Source organism: Vombatus ursinus, unplaced genomic scaffold (genome assembly GCF_900497805.2).
Source record: "Vombatus ursinus unplaced genomic scaffold, bare-nosed wombat genome assembly UNPS02003292.1, whole genome shotgun sequence".
NCBI classification, from domain to species: domain Eukaryota; kingdom Metazoa; phylum Chordata; class Mammalia; order Diprotodontia; family Vombatidae; genus Vombatus; species Vombatus ursinus.
Window position 1 is genome coordinate 1,682,823 of NW_020943070.1, and position 24,094 is coordinate 1,706,916.

General features: G+C 45.4%; 1 protein-coding gene across 5 annotated transcripts in view; it reads right to left on the reverse strand.

Moving 5' to 3' along the window:
• TNRC6B (trinucleotide repeat containing adaptor 6B) overlaps positions 1-24,094 on the reverse strand; it is a 214,771-nt gene that overhangs the window by 144,438 nt on the left and 46,239 nt on the right. For all 5 annotated transcript variants that reach the window (XM_027872529.1, XM_027872521.1, XM_027872514.1 and 2 more), the window contains exon 4: positions 13,452-13,519. In XM_027872529.1, coding sequence (XP_027728330.1) covers positions 13,452-13,519 — 68 coding nt within the window. The remainder of the gene's footprint in view (positions 1-13,451; positions 13,520-24,094) is intronic.

The following is a 24,094-nucleotide window of genomic DNA, read 5'->3' on the forward strand; positions in this document are numbered from 1 at the left end:
AAATGCCTGCTGACTGAACAAGCCAAGTGGTGAACAACGAGCAGGCACAACCTATAAGAAACGGTCTGGGGCGTCATCCGTCTACTCCACGTACAATGGAAACGGTGCTGTCCCTAGCATGCACGTAACAATAGTGAACTTCGAGATAGTATTTTGAAGGTTTGCACAATACTTTACATGAACATGCATGACCCCTCTATGAGGCTGATGCAAACTGTAGCTGAGTGACTTGCTCAGGGTCACTCCACTAATAAATACAGAAGGCAGAATTTGATCTCAGGCCTTCTTCACTCCAAGGGGCCTCACTGCCACCTGAGGCCGGATGGCCAGAGACAAGCTGCCACAGGGCCCAAAGAAATGCTAGGGTTGTAGAAGTGCAGCTAAGTGGGGTCACTGCCAAAAGAAAAAAAAAAAAAAAAGGTAAGACAATCCTGGCAAAAAGCCTCCGTATTAGAGAGAGAGAGAGTGAGAGAGAGAGAGAAGAGAGAGAGTAAGAGAGGGAGGGAGGGAAAGGATAACAACAACAACAACAGATAATATAATGCCTACTACGTGCCAGGCACTGTCCTAAGTGCTTTATAAATATTTCATTTGATCCTCACAACAGCCCTGGGAGGCACCCTTATCAACCCCATTTTACTGTTGAGGAAACTGAGGCTGGCAGAGGTTAAGTGACCTGCCCAGGGTCCTACAGCTAGTTAGGGTTTAAGAATGGATTTGAACTCAGGTCTCCTTGACTTCAGGTTCAAGCTCTATCCACTATCTCACCATGAGAATTCTGCACAGAATCCTACATAAGTTGTCAGACTTTTAAGTTCGCTATACTTGTACTGAACAACATTCATATATTTGTAAAACAGATCAAAGGAATATCAGGTGAAATTCATTTGGTCCCCAAAATGAAGATTTCCACATACACACTGAACACAAAAAAGAAGATTGTTTATGATACCCTGAATCTCCATTTCACGCTGCTTACTTTGTTAGGAAGTATGTAATCCAAACCATTCGTAATTTTCAAAACTGTCTTCCGTGCCTATGCTCCCTTATTTTCACGTCAGTGCATTTTAAAAAAAAATTTTCAGTAGCCTTTTGTGGGTGTTACTCTTTCCAACTAACTTCATCCCAATTAAAAACAAGTGAACGTAGTCAAGGAAAATGGGATTAGGCCCCCTTGGGCTTCTGAGGTTCAGAATGCTGGATTCCTCAATGGGATCTGAGAACAAAAGTACCAGGGCCCCTGGAGTCCAGTGACTGGGCCAGGCACTAGAAGGCCCAGCCTCACCGCGGCGGTGGCTGCTGCTGTCCCCTGTCTCTTCCTACAGCCCTCTTTTCTTAATGCCCCCAGATACACATATACTAACACGCACATCTCTGGCCCATCTCTGGTCATGCTGAAAGGCTCCTGGGGGCAAACTTGCCTACCATCCCTGGTCTCCTGGGTAGCTGAGCAATTCGGAGGCACAGCGAGTCCCGGAGCTTCTCCTACCTTTTTGGTCATTATTTGGTCTGGTGTGATCAGGACATTTTCATTGGATGTGTGTATGAGCATTCTGCCTCAGCCATCTTCTATTGTAAGGTATTCCATGAACTTAATCAACTTCTTTTATAATAAATTTTATTGGTATATTTTGCTTGTCCATTATCTACATTCTCCATTGTGTTTTACATCTCTTGAGAGCCATTCTCTATAGTAAAGTTTGAAGAAAGAAAAAAGGTCCTGAAAAGCTCACCCCATATAACAGTATATAACAGTACTAAGGGCCTACTATGTGCTGGGCATTGTGGTGGGTGCGAGGGATCGGAAGTACAGAGAGTGAAACCTCATCCTCACAAGCAGCTTACATCCTGAGGAAGACGAGAACGAAAGCATCTAAAACATATGCAGAATCATTTTAAGAGGAATAAATACAAATACATACAAAATACTTAAATACTGGGATTATCAAACAAGGGCACCAGCAGCTGGGATCAGCAAAGGCATCCTGGAGAAGATGGTGCCTGTGCCGCACCTTAATGGAAGAGAGAGACTGGAGGAGGTGGAGGTGGAAGGAAGGAGGGTGTGAATTCTAGACCTAGAAGACAGCCATGTATGATGACAGAGAGGAGCCCAGCGGGGCTGGCTCCCATAAGCGCTGCGGGGAGCTAAGGACAAGAGTTTCTATTTTATCTCAATGGCAAAAGGAAGGCCCTGGAGCTGGAAGAGCAGGGGAGTCACACTGTCAGATTGGGGACTAAGTCCAATTCCTTTGGCAGCAGAGTGCTGGATGGACCGGAGGGGGAGAGAGGGGAGGCAAGGAGATCAACGAGGAGACGACTGCAATAATCCAGGCAAGAGGTACCGAAGGCCTCCAAGGGGGCAGCTGGGGAGAGTAGGGATTGGGTGCAAAAGATGCCGCAAAGGGGGCAAAATGTGCCAAGCGATCCAGGGTCAGGGCGAGTCAGGTGTGCAGGATGACGCTCCCTCTTCTCACTTACTCAAAGGGGTACCACCTTGGTTCAGCTCTTCACCACCTTTCCCCTGCACACTGCAGTGGGACGACATGGTCCCCTGCCTCCGGTTTCTCCTTTTCCCAGTCCATCCCCCACACAGCGAGCAAAGTGATTTTCCTCAGGGGCTGGCCCCCCTTCCAGGACCTCACCTTCCATGGCTACAAACTGAGGGGCCTCACTAGATGACCTTTGGGTCCCTTCCACCTCCGGGATGCTAAGGGAAGAGGGGAAGTCCAAGAGAGAAAACTAAGGGTGGGGAGGGAAGGATCATTTTTTTCCTAAGCTGCAGCTATGTGGAAAGGCTTCTTGCAGAAGGGGTACCTGCCCTGGATCTGCTTTGAATTACCCCAGTGAGTGAAGGATTTCACAGTGGGAAAGGATCCAAAAGCATGGACTCCCCTGTAAAAGGAATCAGAGCCAGCTTCCAAAACCTGCCCATTTCATGGTGTCTCTCCCAACTCTGTAACCCAGATGGAATGAGAGCAAGGCAGCTGCTAGGTTACTGTGTTTGTGTGCGTGCACAGAGGTGGCTGTCAGGAAAATGTGGCTTGAAATGTTCTTAAAGCCCACCACAACACTCACTGGAGCAGGGTGCAGGGATCTGACCTCAGAGGAACCTCCTCCTGGGTTGGCAATCAGTCCACATCTGTTAAGTGCCCACTATGTGCCAGGCACTGGGCTGAGGACTAGCGATACAAAGAAAGGCAAAACATCCCTCAAGCAGCTGGTGTTATCTTGGGGGAGACAACGCGCAAACAGTTCTGTACAAACAAGGTACAGACAGGATAAAGAGAGGGAAGGCACTGGAAGGAAAGAATTCTTGCAGAAGGTGGGGATTTTAGTTGGTGCTGAAGGAAGCCAGGAGTAGAGATGAGGAGGGAGACAGCTCCAGGTATGGGAGGCAGCAAGAGCCAATGCCCACAGATGAGCAAGGGGGAGGATGGCTTGAGAAACAGGAAGGAGGTCAGTGTAGCTGGACTAAAGAGTTTGGGGGGGGGGAACGAGGAGAGACTGGAGACTGTAAGGAATAAGAAGACTGGAGCGAGGGAAGGTTGGAGAGGGTTTTAAAAGTCAAAGAGAAGATTTTATCATTGATCCTGGAGGTGACAGGATGTCACGCGGCTGATTAAAAGGGGAGGTGGAACGGTCAGACCTGGGCTCTGGTGGCTTCACTGAGGATGGACTGGAGTGGAGAGAGAGCAGAGTCAGGCAGAGGCCCCCACCCCCAACAGCTATTACAATAGTCCAGGCATGAAGTGAGGAGGGCTGCACCAGGGTGGGGGCAGTGTCAGAGGGCAGAAGAGATGGCAAGAAGGCAGAAACAACCAGGACATGACAACTGATTGGATGGCAGGGCTGAGAATGACAGAACTAAAGCAGGAATGTTGGCAGAGTCTAGGGGACTGGATGTGGGTACTCTCAACAGTAACAGGGCTGTTAGGAAGACGGGGAGGGCTGGGAGGCAGCAAGATAATAAGGCTCATTTGGGTCATGCTGAGTTTAAGATGTCTACTGGACATCCGGTTCGAGTTGTCCAAAAGGCAGCTGGAGACACAACACTGGTGGTCAGGAGAGAGGTTAGGACTGAACAAATAAATCTGAGAATCAAGTGCATCGAGGTGATAGTTGAAATCACAGAAGCTAAGATCACCAAGTAAAATAGTATAGAAGAAGAAGAGAAGAGGGTCCAGTACTGACTCTTGGAGGACACTCATGCTTAACAATCATGACCTGGATGAAGCACCAGCAAAAAGGACTATTCTCTCCACCACATACTGTATCAGAAGATTTCAGACCGTGAAGAACACCCAAAGGACTGAAATATTCAAGATCTATATAGCACACTAAGTTGCGATCTGTAACAAATACAAATCTATTAACAGGTACAAGAGTTAAACTCAGCAAACTCTTAAAATCACAGATCTTAGAACTAGAGGTGGCTATAGAAAAAAAAAATGTGGCCCAAACCCTTCATTTTACATATGGGAAAAGTGGGGCTCAGAGAGCTCGGGTTACTGGCCCAAGATCCCACAGGAAGGAGGTGACACAACCAGGCATCAAACCCTGATCTTGAATTCCCCGGTTAGTATTTTTATTCAGCATCACCAGGGTGTGAGCCTCATGATCCTCACAGGCCCCCGGAAGGCAGCTCCAGGCATCAGTAAACACATTTTGAATATGAAGAGACAGAAGATAAGTGACTCCAGGTCACACAACCTGGTCCAAGGCCGGATTCAGCACAGGAGGGCAGGTCTGGCCTGACTCAGTCTGGTGCTCCTCCCACTCCACCATGGAGCCTCCCTACCATACGTGGTTTCAAAGCCTATCCCCCAATGCTAGATCTACTCTCTTCGCTCTCGACTCTAGTTCAAAATGTCTGACAAGGAGTTGGTGATATGAGACCGAAACTCAGAAGATCAGAGCTGGATGTATAGATTAAATTCAACTAGACAGACATTTACTGAGCATCTATTACTAAAGCTAATGACTGGCAAAATTCTAGCACATATTACTAAAGGGAAGGTTCGTGAGTATTTAGAAAAGGAAACAGTGAAAATTAATATATGTTTATCAAAAATAACTCATGCCAGACTAACCTCATTTCCTTTTATATTTTTAAAAAATAATTTGGACAGAGTTATTAGTTTGTTAGAGCAGGGGAATGCCACAGACGAAATACATCTAGATTTTGCAAGGTATATATTCTTATTGAAAAGATGAGAGATTGGAAGCAAGAGGGAGATACAAAGTTTAAATAAACAACACACAGTCCCTGACCAGGAGTTTGTAATCAGGGAGGAGGTTAAGACATCCACAGAACACAATAACACACAATTTTACATGTGTATTCAGAGGGAAACAAAACAAAGGAGTTGAGGGAGGGTTTCACAGAGGAAGCTAAATGGATTCAAACCTTGAAAGACAGGCAGGAAGTCAACAACCTGGGATAAGGGGGAAAGTATATGGAATTGGGCAAGGAAAAAAAGAGCAGAGACTAGAAAATTTAGGAAACATCCATTAGTCCAGTTTAGCCTGAGTATATCATTATATGAAGGAGAGACAGTGACAGGAGACAAGGCTGAGAAGGAGGTAGGGTTGTGGCACGCCCTGAACGTCAGGCGAAGGAGCTCAGATGTCAAGTGGGAAGCCAACGGGAGTCACTGAATAATAGGAGTAACACGAACAGATCTATGCTTTAAAAAAATTCATCCATCAGCGATAAGTACATTGGATTGAGGTGGGGAGAAGGGAACAGAGGTGACTAGAACTTTTAGGAACCAAGAGTTATAACAGGACATAAGAAGGATGGTAACAGAAGAAACAGAAAGGAAAAGACAAAGGTCAGCCTTTACAGAACCACTAGGAGAATGGGTGACTGACTAGAAGTGGTACTGGTCATGGAAATCTGGGCAGAAGGTAAGCAAGTTTCCAGGGGGTAATCGATGAAACATGATCTCAAAGAAGTAGAGGGTGGGGAATGGGATCAAGGAAGCAGGTGAGAGGAGAGGAAGAGAGCCCCCTCAGAGAAACACTTAGAGGTACTAAGGAAGGGCATCAGAGGTGCCCCTGAGCCCCTCTCTCTGTCAACGAAGTAGGAAATGAAGGGTATCAGAAGAGCAGGAATTCGTGCGCCCTTGTGTGTGTGTGTGTGTGTGTCAGCATGTGTGCGCGCAACAGGGATTGACAAATTGAGGAGAGGGAAAAGATCTGGAACAGGCACTGTAGGTATTCGCTATAATTCCATTTCAGGTTTTCCAAAACATTTTACAAAACTATGATAGTGAGTCTAGTAAAAACCTTTAAAGTCTAATAGAGGCCTGCACAACATACACACCTCAGGACACATGCGGCCCACCAAAGAATTTTGGGCAGCCCATGAAAAACGTAAAGGTTGTAAAAGAGAGTAGAGATGTACTGAGTGCTTTGTCCACGCCCCACTAAACCCGCCTTCCACTAGTCACTATTGTGCCCGTCACGTAACTCGGTGGATGGCTGCCACTGCACACTCTCTCCAGTTTGTCATGTAACCCGCAGCAACTAACCATCTAGTCTCTAGTCTGAGAGGAGCGAGAATCGTATCTTTTCGCTGTGTTTTTGGTTGTTACTAAATGTAAACAGTAAGAAAACCTGAAAAATGTATTAAAACTCATACTGCTTAGCAAAGTAATTTTTTTAAACATTAATGTGATTTCATGATAAATAAAAATCTTAAGTAATAAGTATAATTAATTAATATTTCCCTTTTTAAAATATGGTTTATTTGCAAAATACTTTAATCATCAATTCTACCTTTACTTGGAAAGTGAGCTGCTAAAAACCTGCCTGCGGCCCGAAAAAGTTTAGTCTATTTTAATTTTGGCCCCTGCCTACTGCCAAGTTGTGCAGATCTGCTCTAATATAATGACCAACACTGTTTACAGATGACTGATGGTAAAGCATTCTTCCTTTCTATTAAGAAATAGAACGTCACATTTTACATTTGTAAATTATTATGCTGACTAATTTTGTTATAATTTAGCTATTTTTGGTACATGTGTGCATTTTAAGGGTATTATTACATGTATCATGTGGGGAGAGTGTATGTTATGTCCAAACGAAACATATCAATTCCTGAAAGTGCTTTTATTTTTTTCATTATTTTTTTGGTGAGGCAACTGGGGTTAAGTGACTTGCCCAGGGTCACACAGCTAGTAAGTGTTAAGTGTCTGAGGCTGGATTTGAACTCAGGTCCTCCTGACGCCAAGGCCAGAGCTCTATTCACTGCACCATCTAGCTGCCCCCCTGAAAGTGCTTTTAAAAACACCAACGTTAACACAAAACAAATCAAAAACCTGAAAGTCACCTTTTAAGCTATGTTGTCCATGTCAAATTCCATCAGGAGACATGACTTACCTCTTAACAAAATGTGTAATAAAAGTATTTTTAACTTTACTTCTCAGATGCAGGCAGCATGTACTTAACTACTCTCTGTTATTGCTTTAAATGAAAAATAACACATGCACCTACAAAACTGGGTTAGAACGGAGCATCACTTCCCACCTGTGGAGATTTCCCTAAGCCTCTGATAATTCCCTGGCTAGGCTGCCTGGTTTGCTAATGAAGACTCTACAGTGACCACAAATGAAGAGCCCATGCCCAAGCACCATGAGCACCACGGGCACCATGGGTACCACGGGCAGCACAGGCACCACAAGCATCACGGGCACCACGGACACGACAAGCACCACGGGCAGCACGAGCACCACGGACAGTGGAGAAGGGCCCTGGACTGGAGTCACTAGGAAACAAGGGGCCTGGTGCCGACAGCCTCAAATGCCCCTTTCAGCTCAACATCTTATGGTTGTCTGCATTTCCCTCGGCGGTCTCTGGGCCTCCACTTCCTCCCCATAACATGAAGAAGTTGGACCTGAACGTCTCTGATGTCTCTTCCAGCTCTAATGTCCTGAGTAGCTGAAAATGGGGAGGGAAAAAAAAGAGCTTGCAAGTCACAGCTCTCTTTGTGGAAGCTGCCACTGGGCTGCTCCCACAACGCTGCTTCCCAGGGACCAGTCTCCTAGGGCTTGGAATGTAATGTACTCTGGGTATAATGATGTAGATGAAAGTAGCAAATCAGAAATAACTCAGGTACGATTATATTTAGGAAGTATCCAGGAAATATAGTACAAAACTTGATCAAAAGAATAATTTCTGCCCTGAAGAAATAATTTCCAGTCTAAAGGAGACACAGATATGAAACACAGGCCACCAGAGCGGGATTTGGAGATGAAGGGAACAGAAACCCAAGGAAGAGCTTCTCTTAGGATAAGGGCACTGATTGGGGCAGGGTAGGGGTGAGGGGGATGTGTGCCTGGTCAGGTCAAGGGGCCTCCTAGAACTAAGACTGGGGAATCTAGGAGTAAAGAATGGTCCTAACGGGGAGAGAGAGTAGGAAGAACTAAAGTGGCTTAAGACCTGAAGATGTAACAAAAGAAGCAAAAATTAACCCAAGCACTACATCACTCTTTATAAAAGTGGTCTCCTCCTCCTATTTACTTCTTTGTGTATGCAGTGTTGGGGGCAGGTAGGGGGCAGAGTGGATAGAGCGCAGGGCCTGGAGTCAGGAAGACTCCTCTGCCTGAGTTCAAATTCGACCTCAGACACTTCCCAGTTGTGTGAACTTGTACTAGTCAACCCTTTTTGCCTCAGTTTTCTCATTTGGAAATGGCAAACCACTACAACATTTCTGCCAAGAAAAGCCCAAGTGGGGTCAACGTTGTCAAGTTGGACACGACTGAACAACAGCCACATGCTGTAATCCCTCAGGAGAATGTAGGCAAGGACTACCTTTTCAAAGGCAGTGTTTGCCTTGGAATCCACGTAAACTAGCCCAGTGTCTTGCACACATTAGGAGCTTAGTGTTTGTTGAACTGAACTGGATTAAGTGAGTGGTACAGACATTCAGAGACACAAGACTCCCCTGGAAGGAATGATCCTGGTTGCCTGGAGCAGTCTGGGAAAGCGCTGTCACAGGAAGGGGAGGCTCTGGGGAGGCAGAAAGATGTGGAGTCTACACCAAGGAATAAGAGACGAGCGCTGCATCTTTAATGACCAGACGCTGCAGCCTTCTCCGTGATCCCTCATCTCCCTTTACTGCTTAAATCACACAGAGAAAGTATAGGAGAAAGGACTGGGTAGGGAGAGGCAGCACACCAGGCAGCCAGGCAGGATCAGGCCCTCTTCAGATGCCTGCTCCTCGAGCACGTGGCATCCCTCCTTCGGGGCTCAGTCTCTTCACCTATGGAGGAGGGGGTTGGGCTGGGTGACCTCGGAGCTCCCTACCGACTCTAAGTCCCTGGTCCTGGGATCCTCAAGAAGCCTCCTTCAATTCCACCAGGGACACGTCTGACTCATTGAGTCACTGGCCTGGCCCGGTCTGTCTCGGAGTACCCAGACTACCTACATGCTACACTGTGTGTGACACTGCATTCTACCAAGATCAGTGTCCACCTCTTACACATACCCACCTGGTGAGGTCTCTCCACAGCCCCTTGTGAAAGAAACAGGAAAACATTAATCTGTGCATTTAGGCACGCGCGAAAGCGGGCAAACTTGGAATGGGATGAATGCCACAGAAGGTAGCTAGTTGGCACAGTGGCTAGAGCTCCAGGTCTGGAGGCAGGAACACCTGAGTTTAAATCCTACTAACACTCATGGTGTACACCTTCTCTGTACATCTTAACTTAAATGCTATCTGTCTCCCCTGTTAGAAAGAAGGCTCCTGGATGGCAGGAACTGTTTGTGTGTTTCTTTGTATGACCACACCACCTGAGTCCTTAACAGATGCTTGCAAACTGTACTGCATATTGGGGAAATGTCACATGACTTTTGGAACATCTTCAGCTGCTCCGCACAGAAACCCCAACCTGCCCAGACTGCCTCAGTGGTACTGTGCGGCTTCAAATCACAGAATACCACAGTGCCCCAAGAACCACAAACTCAGTGACCTGAAGGGCTCAGCAAAGGTGTAAAGTGTGAGGCTGAGGCCTGCGTGCCCTTGGTCAATTCACCACCTGCTTCACAGGGCCTCAGATTCCTCAGCTCTCCAATAAGGAGCCCATGGTCCCTTCCAGCTCTAGGCGTGTGGTCCTGAGATCCACAAGTAGGCTGCAGCCGACTAATGACCACAGGTGCTTCGGACAGAAATATAAGCATCTAGGAAATGTATTATCTAAAAGGAAAGTGAGCCAATCAGTAATGAGAACAAGGGATTAATGCCTTCTTCCCACAGGGCAGGTATTAAGCACCGGCAACAACTAAGCTAAGACGACAGATCCTCCTCCAGAGGATTTCTGGGAGAATGAGGCAAGCACCCCAGGAGATCCAGAGGGCACATCAGTGACATCATGCTGCTAGCAGAGAGAAGCGAGGGGCAGGCAAAGTCAGCGCAGGAGGATGGAGGTGAGGATTCTGGGCTGGAAACACTTCAGTCAGAAAAGTGGGCAGGGTTGTCGTTTGGGTTTCGTTTTGCTCTGGGTATTTTTTTTACTGCAGACCTTTAAGTTAGGAAGAATGTAATTAGAACAGAATTTTATCATGAAATCAGAGTGAACTCAAATCCCAAACAGGAACTAAAGCCACAAGTCCCCCCTACTGCACTTGGGTCTGAAGATCTGGGATTAGTGGCAGGCTGCATTCTTCCTTCTGAATCAGCCTAGTAAAGCTTTCTGGAGCCTGTCAGGGTTTCAGGTAGGACGTCCATTCCAATTCTGAACAGATTCTCCTTAGATAGTGAAATCAGACAAGACCGTAGCCTCGGGGGATATACTTGTAGACAAAACTACATAATTAGTATTGTAAACAATCCCTCAGAAGAAGCAGTTAACCCATGAGACTTACCCCGGAATTAAAATTTGTTTTACTAAGAGAGACTGCTGGGCCTCAGAAACCAGGAAGAGCAGGGTTCAAAGTGTTCAACACCTCCCAGTTAGCAGGCAGTGGGAAAAGCTACTAGCCTTTCTCACGGCTCGGGGCAAAATCCTTACAAACAGTAAACTGGAGAGCAGGAGTGAACTGGCCTCTGGGCCTGGGAAGAGGGAGTTTCCTCTACTAAGGAAAGCACAGTCCCTATCCCTAAATTTGGTAAATAACAAAAGCTATTAAGAAAAGAGACATTTAAAAAAAAGCAATGAAGAAGCCAGGTAAAGAACAATCAATATTCACCAGAGAAAGGAAAGTCACTCCAAATCCAAATCCATACAAAGCCCTGCCCCTAGTAGAAGGGAACAAGGACAGGGGCCCAGACAAGGAGAACAGCCAGCCAGGTGGCTGAGCTCCTGGACTCTAGGCCTGAAAAAGGGGACAACCACGGAACCAAACTCACCTGGTAACTAGCTAGGCTGACCCTCAGGTTTGAAATCACCCCCTTCATTCACCCGTCTCTGCCCAGCTAACAACTAGCCAAAGAAACGTGGTGTGCCAAACCAAAATCTGGTTCAAAGAACGAACAAGAAATATCTCTGAACAACCTCTTGGCCCGGCCTTCAGTGAGGAGGCTCAGACAATTTCGAAGCCAATTTCTGCTCCCCCTTCTTGAAAGCTGGATTCGTTGTTACAATTGCGTCTGTGTTCTATATACCATGTGATTAAAGCTATAGATTTTAATGAAGTAATTACATGGTAATAAACTCAGCTTGCTTGATTTTTCTGGGGTGGATCTTAGGAGTAATCAGAGAATGATCACAAAAGACAAATACTAAGTAAAACAATTTGAAAGCAGTTAATTCCAAATCATAGCTGGCCTCTTGGCATTTTACACGAAACAAATAAAAAAGGATTTTTATGAAGCAAAAAAGCAGCACCCCTGTGCCTTTTCCCCTAAACCTGCAATCCCACATGGACTGTAATTCCATCAACATCAATGATAAATGTCCGAAAAGGCACAAAACGATCTCTTGTATCGCAAAAGTCAAGTCTTTCCTAGGGCAGGCCAATGTGGTCTGTTAACATATATACTCTGATTCTACCATGTGGCATCACCAGGATAGAGGCCTGCAGTTCATCTGAGACCTCAGCTAGGCCTCACCTTTAAGGTCAGTCCAGCACTGATGCACAAACAAACACAACATCATTTAACCCTTCAGTGGCCTTGACAGACAAACTGCATGTGGGAAGTGTGGCTCTAATGAGTGGGGATCACTTGAGATATTTCCCGACCCCTCAGCAGCAGATCTCATAAGCAGCTGGTACTTGGGGCCCAGAGCCCAGTCTTTAGGATCTCAGCCTCAAAGACTATGACTTTTGGGGGTGGGGGTTATGATCACTGTATGACATAAAGTGCACGGGGAGGTATTGGAGGAAGAAATTAGAATAACTTGAATATTTCCTACATCTGCTTTGGTTCTAATAGGGCTCAATTTTCCCCCTGTTAACCTGGCTTAGAATTTCATTAATTCTATCAGACCATCATGGATGCAAGATATGAACAAAACTGGGACTGATTCTGAATGTCATTTAGAAAACTAAAGCTGTGACGAGATCCAGGTTTCTACTCACAAGAAAAAGAACCAATTCCATGGAATGAATTTTCTGTAGAAGCAGACTATGCTTCTTTCTTAAAGAGTATCAAAGAAGTAATTTTCAAAAAACAGGATAAAACTAACCTCCTGTAGATGAGAACTACAGAACAAAACTAACCTGTAGATGAGAAACACCTCTCTTGAAAGCTTTTCCGCAAATTCTACAAATTATAAAAACTGTTCAGAGTATCCATTTGAACAAAAACATATGGTAGTGACTTCAGGCCTCTGAAAAGAATCTTTTAACTGTTCTTCCATAAAAATATTAGTTTGTTCTGCTATAGAATTTCTTACAATTTTAACTAGGGAAAACCTTACCTGTCACAGAAAACATACCGCCCTGGGATCCCTTCTTTCTAAAGTCAAATCATTTCACAGAGACAGGAAGGACACCAAGAATTACACTAAATGCTATATAAGAGAAATGGTACTATTTCTAATACCGATTCCTTTTGATTGTAAATGTCTTGTTACTGAGACAAAGATTAGCCTTGCCACATGACTAAATGGAGCAGAATTTCAGGAAGTGCTCTTCCAACACCTCCTCGGGTGATTGGTTTCACACAGACATGTCTAGTGAAAACAGCATACTATTTTCTATTTCTACCAGTAATCCAAACCAAAGTTCATTGGCTCAGGTTAGAACACCCTGATCCATGAAGCCCTTGCTAAAACACAATACCAATTCTGGTTAGTCAACTGTGGAAAAAACTCAGCTTTCTCACTTCTCTAGGTTAACAGACCCATAAACACAAATACACTCACTACTTGCCATTGGTGAGCACCCACCAACACAAATACCCCACACACATCCAGCCCCACCAAACATGCTTTTAACAGATTTAACAATAGCATTTCAAAAATGTGTCACAAGACTCTTTTACAGAATAAACCATGACTCACTGTTGGCTTTCTTCACCAGGAGGCGGAGTCTTGCCATGCCCTTCCATTACCAAATCTTCATGTCCCACCTGCCAAGGCAAGCATCACAGGTCATGTATTATCACCTCCAAAGTGGGCCAATGCTTCATGTTACAATTAAATTTGGTCATTTCACTGTATACTTCCTAGAACTGTAGAAATCGGAATCAGAAGGAGCCCTAGAGCTAATCTAATCCAACCCTTTGCTCATTTTACTGATGAAAAAACTGAGGCAAGGAGAGGTTCAATGGTTTGTCCAAGAAGAAACATCAGGTTAATGGCGGAGCTGGACCCTGAACCCCGACGCTCCCATGTTCTTCCCACTCCAACATTCTGTCTGACTCTCCTATTCCAGATGCCAGTAGTTTTCGTCCCCTCAAGGGAACCTTTCCTAGGTGATCATAGCTCCATGAAAAGACTGGACACTCGGATGCTTTAGAAGACATCTTTGGCCATTAGTAAATAGTGCTTTATGAAAACAAACAAAATTTCTTTCCCTGAAATAGTTCATGAGGTAATAAAGAAGAGTCTCAGGTTCAGGCACTATTCTCAACCTGGAAAAAAGGAGAGTGTGGAGAGGGTGGAGTGGTGGGAGGGTCGGCCTCCTGGCCAGGACAGCCCAGGTTCAAGCCCTGCTTCTGCTGCAGGAGCGGCATGAGCACGTCCCCTCCATGCCAATGGTTAGAACCACAAGTCTCAGGGCCTCCGTCTGATCACGCCTGGGGATGAGCCACGCCACTTGTGCACAACCTACTTGCCTCCCCCATGTATCCTTCACTGTCCTTTGGTCGGCAGCAGCCATGCCGAGCCAGAAATCATGGGGTCACATGATGACAAGGAGAACAACAGATGGCTCTGTGCCAGGAGGCGGCCTGGAACTTTCAGGAAAACCGTGCACTCTTCCACTTGCAGCCCACCCTGTCCTCCTCCTGCTATGTAATTGTAGGACCTTCCCAGGGCTTCCTTCTGGTTTCTGTGGCTGCTGTGTGGAAACACTAATGATTTCTGTGGACCTACTTTGCATCATGCTTCTTTACAGGAACCGTCTTCCCCCCTCATCCATCCGTAGTGCCTATTCCAAGTACATGCATCCACTGATCTACTGAATTCATCGTCTTACACCAAACAGTTTGGACTCTGGAGTGGGAGGACCTGGGTTCACACGTGACCCAAGAGGGCCGGATCCGCTGGCCTCTGAGGTCGCCTCCACTTCCAGATTTGTGACCCTGCCAGGGCTGGTCATCAAGACTCTGTCAGGTCCTGGGGCAGGAAGCCCGAAAAGGGTCTGGCGGGCTTGCCAGGGGAGGCGGTCACTGGGCTCCTTTCGTCTCCTCGCTGCAAAAACTACTTTATTACCATTTTCTACAACAGCTCCAACCCAAACCATCTCTGCCTCTTTTCCATTTCTCAGCACTGAAAGTTCCTCTGACTAGGTCAGGCTGAAGCTGCTGCTACTGTTCAGCGCCTTCTCATGGGTTCTCCCTTCTAACTGATCTGAGGCCGAGTTTCACTGGCCAGTGGTTTGGCCGCACACAGACAGACGGTTGACTCTTCTGTGCTTTCTGCATCAACAGCCACCATGTTCTTGCCCAGGACAGTCCTTCTCCCTTCTTTCTGTGATGGCCATTCTGTGCTCCACACATCCTCGTCCGTGGTCTTGCTCTCTCGTGGAAGAGAAGTATTCCTGACCTGGAGGACAAAGCTCTTCCTCATCCACAAGCCCTCAGCCCTCTTTTCTCTCTCAAACTTGAGCCTCATCTTGGATTTTGCCCCCCCCCCGCCACCCCCGGAAAAGTATCCAAGCGGCCACCACCTAGGTCAGAAGACCGTCAACTTCTGATAGACACCATAATGACAACAGATACTTTCAGAGTTTACAGACACGAGCTCATGTGAGCCTCCACCACCCCGTGAGGTTGGAGGAGACACTTTATGGCTGAGGAATCAGACTCAGAAATTTAGACATGCCCTTGGTTACCCAGCTGAGAAGTGGCAGAGCAAAGTGTCGCCCCCTAATTTATGGACTTCACAATCACGTTTCCAGGTGTTTCTGTTTTGTGCTCTCCTTTTTTATTTTTACTGGTACCAGAGTTTGGTGACCACAGCTATATAATACAGTTTTAGGCCTGGTAATCCCATGCCCCTTTGTTCAAGCCTTTTCTACTATTCCCCTTGCGACTCTTGACTTTGATTCTACCGAAGGTAGTCATTGTGTCTAGTTCGAAAAAGAATACCTCAAGGAATCTGATTGGTATAACACTAAATTTGTCAGTTAATTTAGGTCACATTGACATTTTCATTATGTTGGCATGACCTAAACATAATCAGTAAATCCACAATTCTTTAATGCTTTTATTCCTATAAAGAGGGCTTTATAGTTTACACACACACACACACACACACACACACACACACACACCTTTTTTAAGTGCCTTTGTAGGTTGACCCTCAAATTCTTCATAAATTTTGTAGTAATTTTGAGTAAGATTCAGAAAAATCACTGAACTATGCATATTTATTTTCATTATTATTATTATTTTTTTTTAGGCAATTGGGGTTAAGTGACTTGCCCAAGGTCACATAGCTAGTAAGTGTCAAGTGTGTGGTCTGAGGCTGGATTTGAACTCAGGTCCTCCTGACTTCAGGGCCAGTGCTCTATCCACTGCGCCACCTCGCTGCCCCCCTATGCATATTTCTTGACCCAGCAATACTGTTACTAGGTCTACACCCCAAAAAGATCAAAGAAAAAGGATCCATGTATACACAAATACTTATAGAAGTTCTTTTTTGTGGTGGCAAAGAACTGGAAACTAAGGTGGTACCCATCATTCAAGAAATGGATAAATAAATTATCGTATCTTAATGTACTGAAATACTATATTGTGCCTTAAGAAATAATGAAGGGAAAGGTTTCAAAGAAACTGGGAAGACTTGTCTGAGCTGATACAGAACATAGGGAGCAGTCTACACTTTGGATATTTCTCCTTACATTGCCATGGCTGGCAAGCACTTCTAAAACGAATCCTAGAGAAAAGAGCGCCCTTCCTCTACACCCGCCTGCATTTCCTTATCCATCAAAGTTTCCATTGCCTTCTAACTGAGTCAGGCCCACTCACCACCAGAGCAGATCTAAGCCTTCTTTGCACACTCTGCTCACACATTCCCAGGCAAGAACCTCACCTACATTACTGAGAAAATCCAGGCCATCTACTACAAGCTCCCTCTTCTCCTCCCAACCTGGACCCTGTCTCCACCACTTCCTCCAGGACTTCAATCTTAAAGAAGATGACCTTTCTCCATGTCAAGGCCAGCCCTTCCACACTGGGCCTTTGATCCTCCCCACTCCCACCTTCTCCAGAAGACTGCCCACAGTCCAGCCCCTCTGGGTCTCTCTAATGCTCAGTCTTTCCCTATATCCTGGTTCCTTCCCCGATGCCCACAACACACTCAAGCGCCTCTGATCATTAAAAACCCCACCCTCCCTGCTACATGCTGTTCTCTGTCTCTCTTTTCTCGCAAAACTCCTCTGTGTCCTTCCTCCTGGTGTTGTCCGAGGCCTCCGCCATCTGGCAACTCTCCAGAGATCTCTGCACGGTCCAATCCTACCACCTTTCTTCAGTCTGGGTTCCACCTGACCACCTATGATCACTGATGTGCTCTCTTTTCTCGGGGTACCTGTGACAATGCTCCTCCCTGTCCTCTATGCCCTTCCTTTTCTGGGGCATCAGAAAAGATGCCTGCCCACTGAGTGCACCCAAGAGCCCTGCCTGAGATGCTCTTTTCTCCTCTCCTCATGGGCTCAATGGCTGTCTTTGTGCAGATGACTCCAGCATCTGGAGTAGCCTGCATACCATCCCCCTCATCCACTCTCTGTTTCCCATCTCCAAAACTTTGCACTGGTTAGCTCTCATGCTTGCGCAACACCCCCTGCCCCACTCATCTCTGCCTCTTGCTAGCTCAGGAATTCCTTCAAGACTCAGCTTACACACCACCTTCTCCAGGAAGAGAGATCTCCTGATTCCTCTATCACATATGCACATGTTGTCTTCCCCACCGGCTGGAATATAAACTCTTTGAGGGAAAGGACTGTTGGGCTTTTGCCTCAATCGCCAGAGCTGAATATAGTGCCTAGCATACACCAGGCATTAATAAATATTTATGGACTCAATCAACATATGCTTTTGGTCATACTAAAGATGTAGTCTCAAGTCTGTGTTTAGGATAGGCCTTTTTTTTTTTTAAACTTTTTACACGAATAAGTGCTATGTTCAACCATGTCATCCTAGACGATGTGATGCTAAGGGGGTGGAAAATTACACAGTCTGACATGCTTCCTCAATGGAAATGTATTCCAAATGTTCTGATAAAAGAGAGGTGTGGTCCCAGGGCTTCTGATTCTAAGACAAAAAAATTACTCAAAGAAGAATGAGACACTCTTAAGAATTAATTTCTGACAACAAAATTGTGAGTGACTCAACAAAATAACGAACAAGGATAAGAAGGAAAGTGGTTGAGTAGGAAAAGAAATCTTTCTATCAAATATCTTTGATAAGGAAGGGTGTGATATCCCCAATACATAAAACTATACACACAGCTGGGCCATCCCTCAGGGGACAAGTGGTTAAAAGATATAAACAATCCTCAAAAGAAGAAGAACAAGCTATTAAAGACATGTTAAAATATAACTCACTGGTATTAAGAGAGATACACATCAAAACAATTCTGGGGCTTCACCTCATCCCCAGCAAATTGGCCAAGAGGACCAAAGACGTGAAGAGTCAATGTCGGAGGGTCGGTGGAAAGACACACTCACATTCTAATGGTAGAGATATAAATTAGCCTAACCATTCTGCAAAATAATGTGGAGTTATGTTAAGAAAGTGACTAAAATGGACTGTGAGGCATCAATTCCAAAGAGCTCAATGATAAAAAGAAAGTTCCTATACATATCAAAATATTTATAGCAGTACTTTTTATAGGAGCCAAGAACTGGAAACAAGGTCAGTATCTGTACATAGACAGACAAACAGATTATGGTATATGAGTATCAGTCAGTAAGTCAACAAGAATTTTTTTGTTTTTATTTAATCTGTTTTCGATTAATAAGCAATCATTTTCTCTCTCTTCCAGCTCCCTTCTCCCATTAAAAAAAAAAGAAAAAACCAAATCCCTGTATAGAAATGTAGAGTCAAACAAAACAAATTCCCACATTAGCCATATCCAAAAACTCTGTTTCATTTCACATCTTGAATCCATGACCTCTCCAACAAGAAGCATTCCTCTGGAATCATGGTAAGTAACTGTATTGATTAGAGCTCCTAAGGCAAAACTGTTTATCTTTACAATTCAATGTGCCCTTATTATCCACTTGTTATTTGCCAGGCACTGGGCTAAGCACTAAGGATACAAAGAAAGGCAAAAAATAAGGTTTCTAACCTCCAAGAACTCACATCCTAATGGGGGAGACAAAACATCAACCACCGGGCACATGTAAGATATGTATCGGCCAAATGGGGTAATCTCAGAGGGAAGGGGACAATGATAAGAAAGAAAGGGTAGATACAAGGGAATTTGATGTGAGTCTTGAAGGAACCCAGGGGATCCCAGAGTTGGAGAAGAAGAGGTAGAGCATTTTAGGCATGAGGGACAGCTAGGGCAAGTCAGAGGATGCAGCACAGCCTGTATCACACAGTGTATGCAGAGGAGTAAGCGTAGTAAGAGTGGAATGATAGGAAGGAGCCGGGGGGGTAGGGCTTTAAATACCAAACAGAGGAATTTATATCGGAACCTGGAGTTTATTACACTTTAGCAAAATAATTTTGGCCGCTAAGTAGAAGATAGATTGGAGTGGGAAGCCCGATTAGAAAATTACTAGGAAGAGGAGCTAAGATGGGAGAATAGCAGTAAATACAGCAGGGACCCACCCCATCCTACACCAAAGTTCTTTCAAATAGATCCAGAAAACACACCAGACTGAATCTTGATAGGGAAATCCAAGCCAAAGTTGCAGTGAATCATTTCTCCAGTCCAGGCAGGCACAGAGAGACAGAGAAATCAAACACACAAAAGCGGTGCTGACCAGGAGCATGGTTGAGCAGAGCACTCCAATGCCCAGGGGAAGAGGAAGTCCCAGACCCACACCAGGGCCCCACTAAGAGAGAATTTAATTAGACAAGGCCTGGTAGTGTTTCTGTTATGTCTTATTGATCTTAAGAACAGAAAGAGAAGGGAAGAAGAATCCCTAAGGTAGAGAAAGGAAAGAAGATGATTAGGAAAATTTATCTCACCTAATCAGAGTGGGCCAGTAGATATCAATACAAATGAGAGGGAGAGGACGGGGGAAAGCAGCTGATGCTCTAGCCATCCTCTCATCTGAATGGTTAAAGAAGAAGAAGAACACATGTGTGCGTGCAAGCACACATGCGCGCACGCACACACACACACAGATGGGTACTGAAATACATTTTACTCAACAGGAAAATAGAAAGGTAAAATGAGAAGAAGGAAGGAGGAATTAGTGGGAGGGTAGATTAAGGAAGGAATCAGTCCTAAGCAAAACAAAATCTAACTAAGAGTATTCTAAAATATTTATACCTCCTTTTGAGGTGGAAAAGAAGGAGAATCTGAGAGGGTGTCTACCAAATGGGGAATAGTTGAACAAGTTACGGTATATAGATTGACCGAATGCTATTGTGCTAGAAGAAATGAAGGGAGAGGTTTCAGAGAAACCTGGGCAGATTTATATGAACTGATGCAAAGTTAAGTGAGTAGAACCAGGAGAACAGTTTCTACAAGTGTACAATTTCTACAATAATATCAAAAAGATAAACATAACTGAAAAACTTAGGGACTTAAATGACCAGCCAAGATTCCAGAAAACTCAAAGAAACATGTTCCCTACTTTTTTGCTGGAAAGCTGATGGACTCAAGAGGGCAGATGGAGGCCTATTTTCTTCTCTTTCTCTTTTTTTAGACATGGCTAATGTGAGAATTTGTTTTGCATTACTATACATCTATTTAATGGTTTTTGTTTTCCTCTCTTCTCAGTGGGTGGGAGAGAGGGGAGTAGGGAGTCAACTGGGAACTGGAAATAAAATTGAATGAAGGGAGGAATGTGGGATGGAGAGAAGGAAAGGGAAAAAGAGAGAATGGAGAAGAGAAAAGGGAGAAAGGACAGAAGAAAAAGAGAGAAAGAGGGAAAAAAGAGGGAAGGAAGAAAGAAAGGAAGAAGGAAGAAAGGTGAAGAACTCAGAGTGCACAATGAGATCATAACATTTTCTTGGACCTGGTCAATGAGTAAATTTGTCTTGCTTGACGACACATATTTGTAACAAGGGTTTTATTTTTCTTTCATTCTCAGTTCTGGGAGAGGTTAATATGAGAGGAAGAGAAGGATGTTTTTGCTGATGAGAAAAAAAAAATATATATATATATGTATATATAAAATTACAAAGAAAACTTGCACTAACCCAGGTGAGAAGTGATAAACATCTATACTAAGATGTTGGATGTATGAATGGCAAGAAGGGGATGGAGATAAAAATGTTGCGAAGGCAGAAACAACAAAATTTGACAAAAGACTGGTTATGGGAAGTGAGTTTAACTTGAGGAGGTCCAGGAGGACGGCCAGGTTGTGGGTCTAGGTGAGTGGAAGGATGACGATGGTCGTGACTGTAGAGCAAAGATTTTCAGGGAAAGATCCTGAGTTCTGTTTTGGACATGTTGAGTTTGAGATGCCCATAAGACATGCAAAGAGAAGAGGAAATGATGAATGACAACTACAAAGAAATCTAGGGAGACTTGTGTATCACAGAAGTAAAGTAAGCACAACCAGGAAAAGAAGAAAGAAGGATTATACCAATGTAAATGGAAAAGAATAGGAATCAAACTGCTGAAAGTGACTACTGTGTCATTCGAGTGAGCTTGGCCCACCAGGAGGAAGCAATATGAGGATGCAGCCCCCTCCCTTCTCTGTGGAGGTATTGATGGCGGGAGGGGCATTACACCTTATACTGGATGGATTAGTTTGGCCAAACTGTTTTCCTCCCTCTCTTTTAAAATTCTGGTTATGAGATATGGCTCTCAGGTAGGAGGAGAAGGGAAATACTGGGAAATGTAGGTAAGGTGAAAATAAAAGATATTAATGAAGAAAACTGAAAAGACAAGAAAATTGTGAATAATCTTAATAAACAAGAAAAGTGGGTGAAGTCTAAAGAGACAAATAGCTATGCTGTTACCAATGAGCTCATACAACAAAAGAAAATGTACAAAAGATGAGACAAGAGCAAGAAAAAAGGACAAACGGCAAAGAAGGGAATGAATGGACTTATAAGAACATCTTCAGGAAAGCTAAAAGGCAGAACAAGCTGAGGCTTGTAAAGAAAACACTAAAGGTGCTGCAAATAACTAGGCTGGAAACAAGAATGCCAAGCTGGGGAAAGAAGTACTGCTGGGGGCGATCAATGATGGCTGTCGAGGAGAAGAGAATCATCTGTAAATGGAAGGGAATGGAACAACAACTTGGAAGGGGAAACCGAAGCCCAAGAAAAGGGGGGAGACCTCACTGACCTGCCCGATCTGGAGATTCCATGGCCAACTTGGTGTCAATCATCTCTGAGGAGCTAAGAAGAACGAAAGAGGTGCTGTAAGACAGGAAACAGAAAAATGTTGTTCCAGTGCTCAGGAAGGAAAAGAATGCGGGTCCCCAAACCACAATAACCTAAAGAAAAACACCACCAAAAAACGAGCATTCAGGCTGATGCAATGAGCAGACTCGATTATCCGGGGCTGATGATGAAACAGGTCTTCCTGCGCTTTGGAGGAAGGGGAAGGCTTCGTCCGCTGTCAGAACGAACTCAAGCAGCCACTGAGCACGCACTTACTACATGGCAAGGGGTCCTTGTACTGAAGAAGCTTCCACTCCCTGGGAGAGACAAGAGCAGCTGGGGAGGCATCACTAGGACTCTAAGTTTAGCCGGAGGAGAGCTGGTTGTCAAGCCTGTTCCAGGTGCAAGAGCAGCAGCATTTCTCTGATTTCTGTTCCCAGGGCAAACCATACAAAGCAAAGCCGAGGCTGGCGGGAAGGGGGCGAGTTATACGCAGGATGTCAGTCTGTTCTGCCTGTTTCTAGTTATCACAAGAGGGGGCTCCAAGCCATTAGGGAGGGGTATTATTGGGAAGTGATGTCAACAAACCAAAAAAAATCCGATTTTTAAAAAGAAAAACAATTTTTAAAGAATATGGGTGCTTCAGATGACTAGATCATTCCCAAGAGAATTCTAAAGACGAATGCTCAGCAGACGGTTTCCATGCACTCAGAAAGAACAACAGGTAGCCCTTGAGGAAAGGCATGAGATCACTAGGAACAAATAAGGCCAGATGGACTCTTGCCGACTTTTTCTATCAAATAACACAAAGGTCTGTTTTTTCCAGCCTCATTCCCCGCTAACCACAAGAACCTTGTGGGTCTGTCTTCTCTCTTCCCTCAGATCTCCTGCTCCCTCTCGGCCTCTTCCCCTTTCTGACTGCCGCCCTGGCCTTTGCCGCTGGGCTCCAGGAGGGAGGTGTTCTCCGAGGTCCCACTCTTGGTCCTCCTCTCTCCTTTGGGAATCTGGTGACACATCCAAAGCCACCTCTGGCCATGGCCCCAGGCCCTCAGATATGGCGTCCTCATCTGTCCCTCTAGACTCCTCTACTTCTTCTGTCAGTGGTGCCATCCCTCGCCCATATTCCCCTGACGGAAACCTTGGCCAGAGGTTACCTCTGGCTCTCGGCTCTCCTTGACCTCTCAGAGTCAATCCAGTTACCAAGTACTATCAACTTCACCACTAATCTTTCTCACATCTCTCCATCTTGGTGGTGCCACATCTACAGATTGAAAAAAAAGTACCAGGGTCCTCATATTAATACCTCATTTAAGCAGCGGCAGGACGCATTCTGGTCAAAAGAAACAGGAGTCCCAGCCAGTCAGACAGGCTGGCAGTGGGGACAGGTCCATGTGATCGGCCCCCTTCACTCCTGCTGCAAGGAGGAAGGGGTGGGCTGCCGTGCAAAATGCTGACTTTTGTGACCCTGACCTCCTGTTATTGGTGGCCACGGGTCAGGACGCTGTGGGCCAGTACCCTGGTGGACGCGAGGGGGTGTGAGTTAACTCCCGCCCGGCCCCCCACAACACCAGCCAGGACTCTTTCAAGTAAGGACACTGGGGGGCAGACCTGAGGCACTTTGGGCTTCACTTTGGCTCAAGCGGGGAGCCTCTTGCAGGCTGGAGGACCTTGGAGAACTGTCCACTGCTTTTAAACTTCTTGCTGGAGACTCGCAATCCTCCCGAACAGCTCTTTCCTGCAGGCAGCACCCTGATAGCCTCTCTTTTATTCCCCCAGCCACTCCAGGGACCCACGGGCTGCCTGTGATGCCTCTACTTCCTGCCCATCCCTCGTCTCAGGTCTTGTTCTTTCACGTTGCCCCCTGACACCCAACACGACTCCTTGGGCTTCTGGGATAAAGACAGAGTTTCTTCCTTAGTTCTCCCTCTTTGGCCTCCTGCTCTTCTCCCACACCCTCAAGCATTGCACTGTCTTTCTAACTGGTCCTCTTGCTTTCACCCTCTTCCCCAGTCCTCCCAA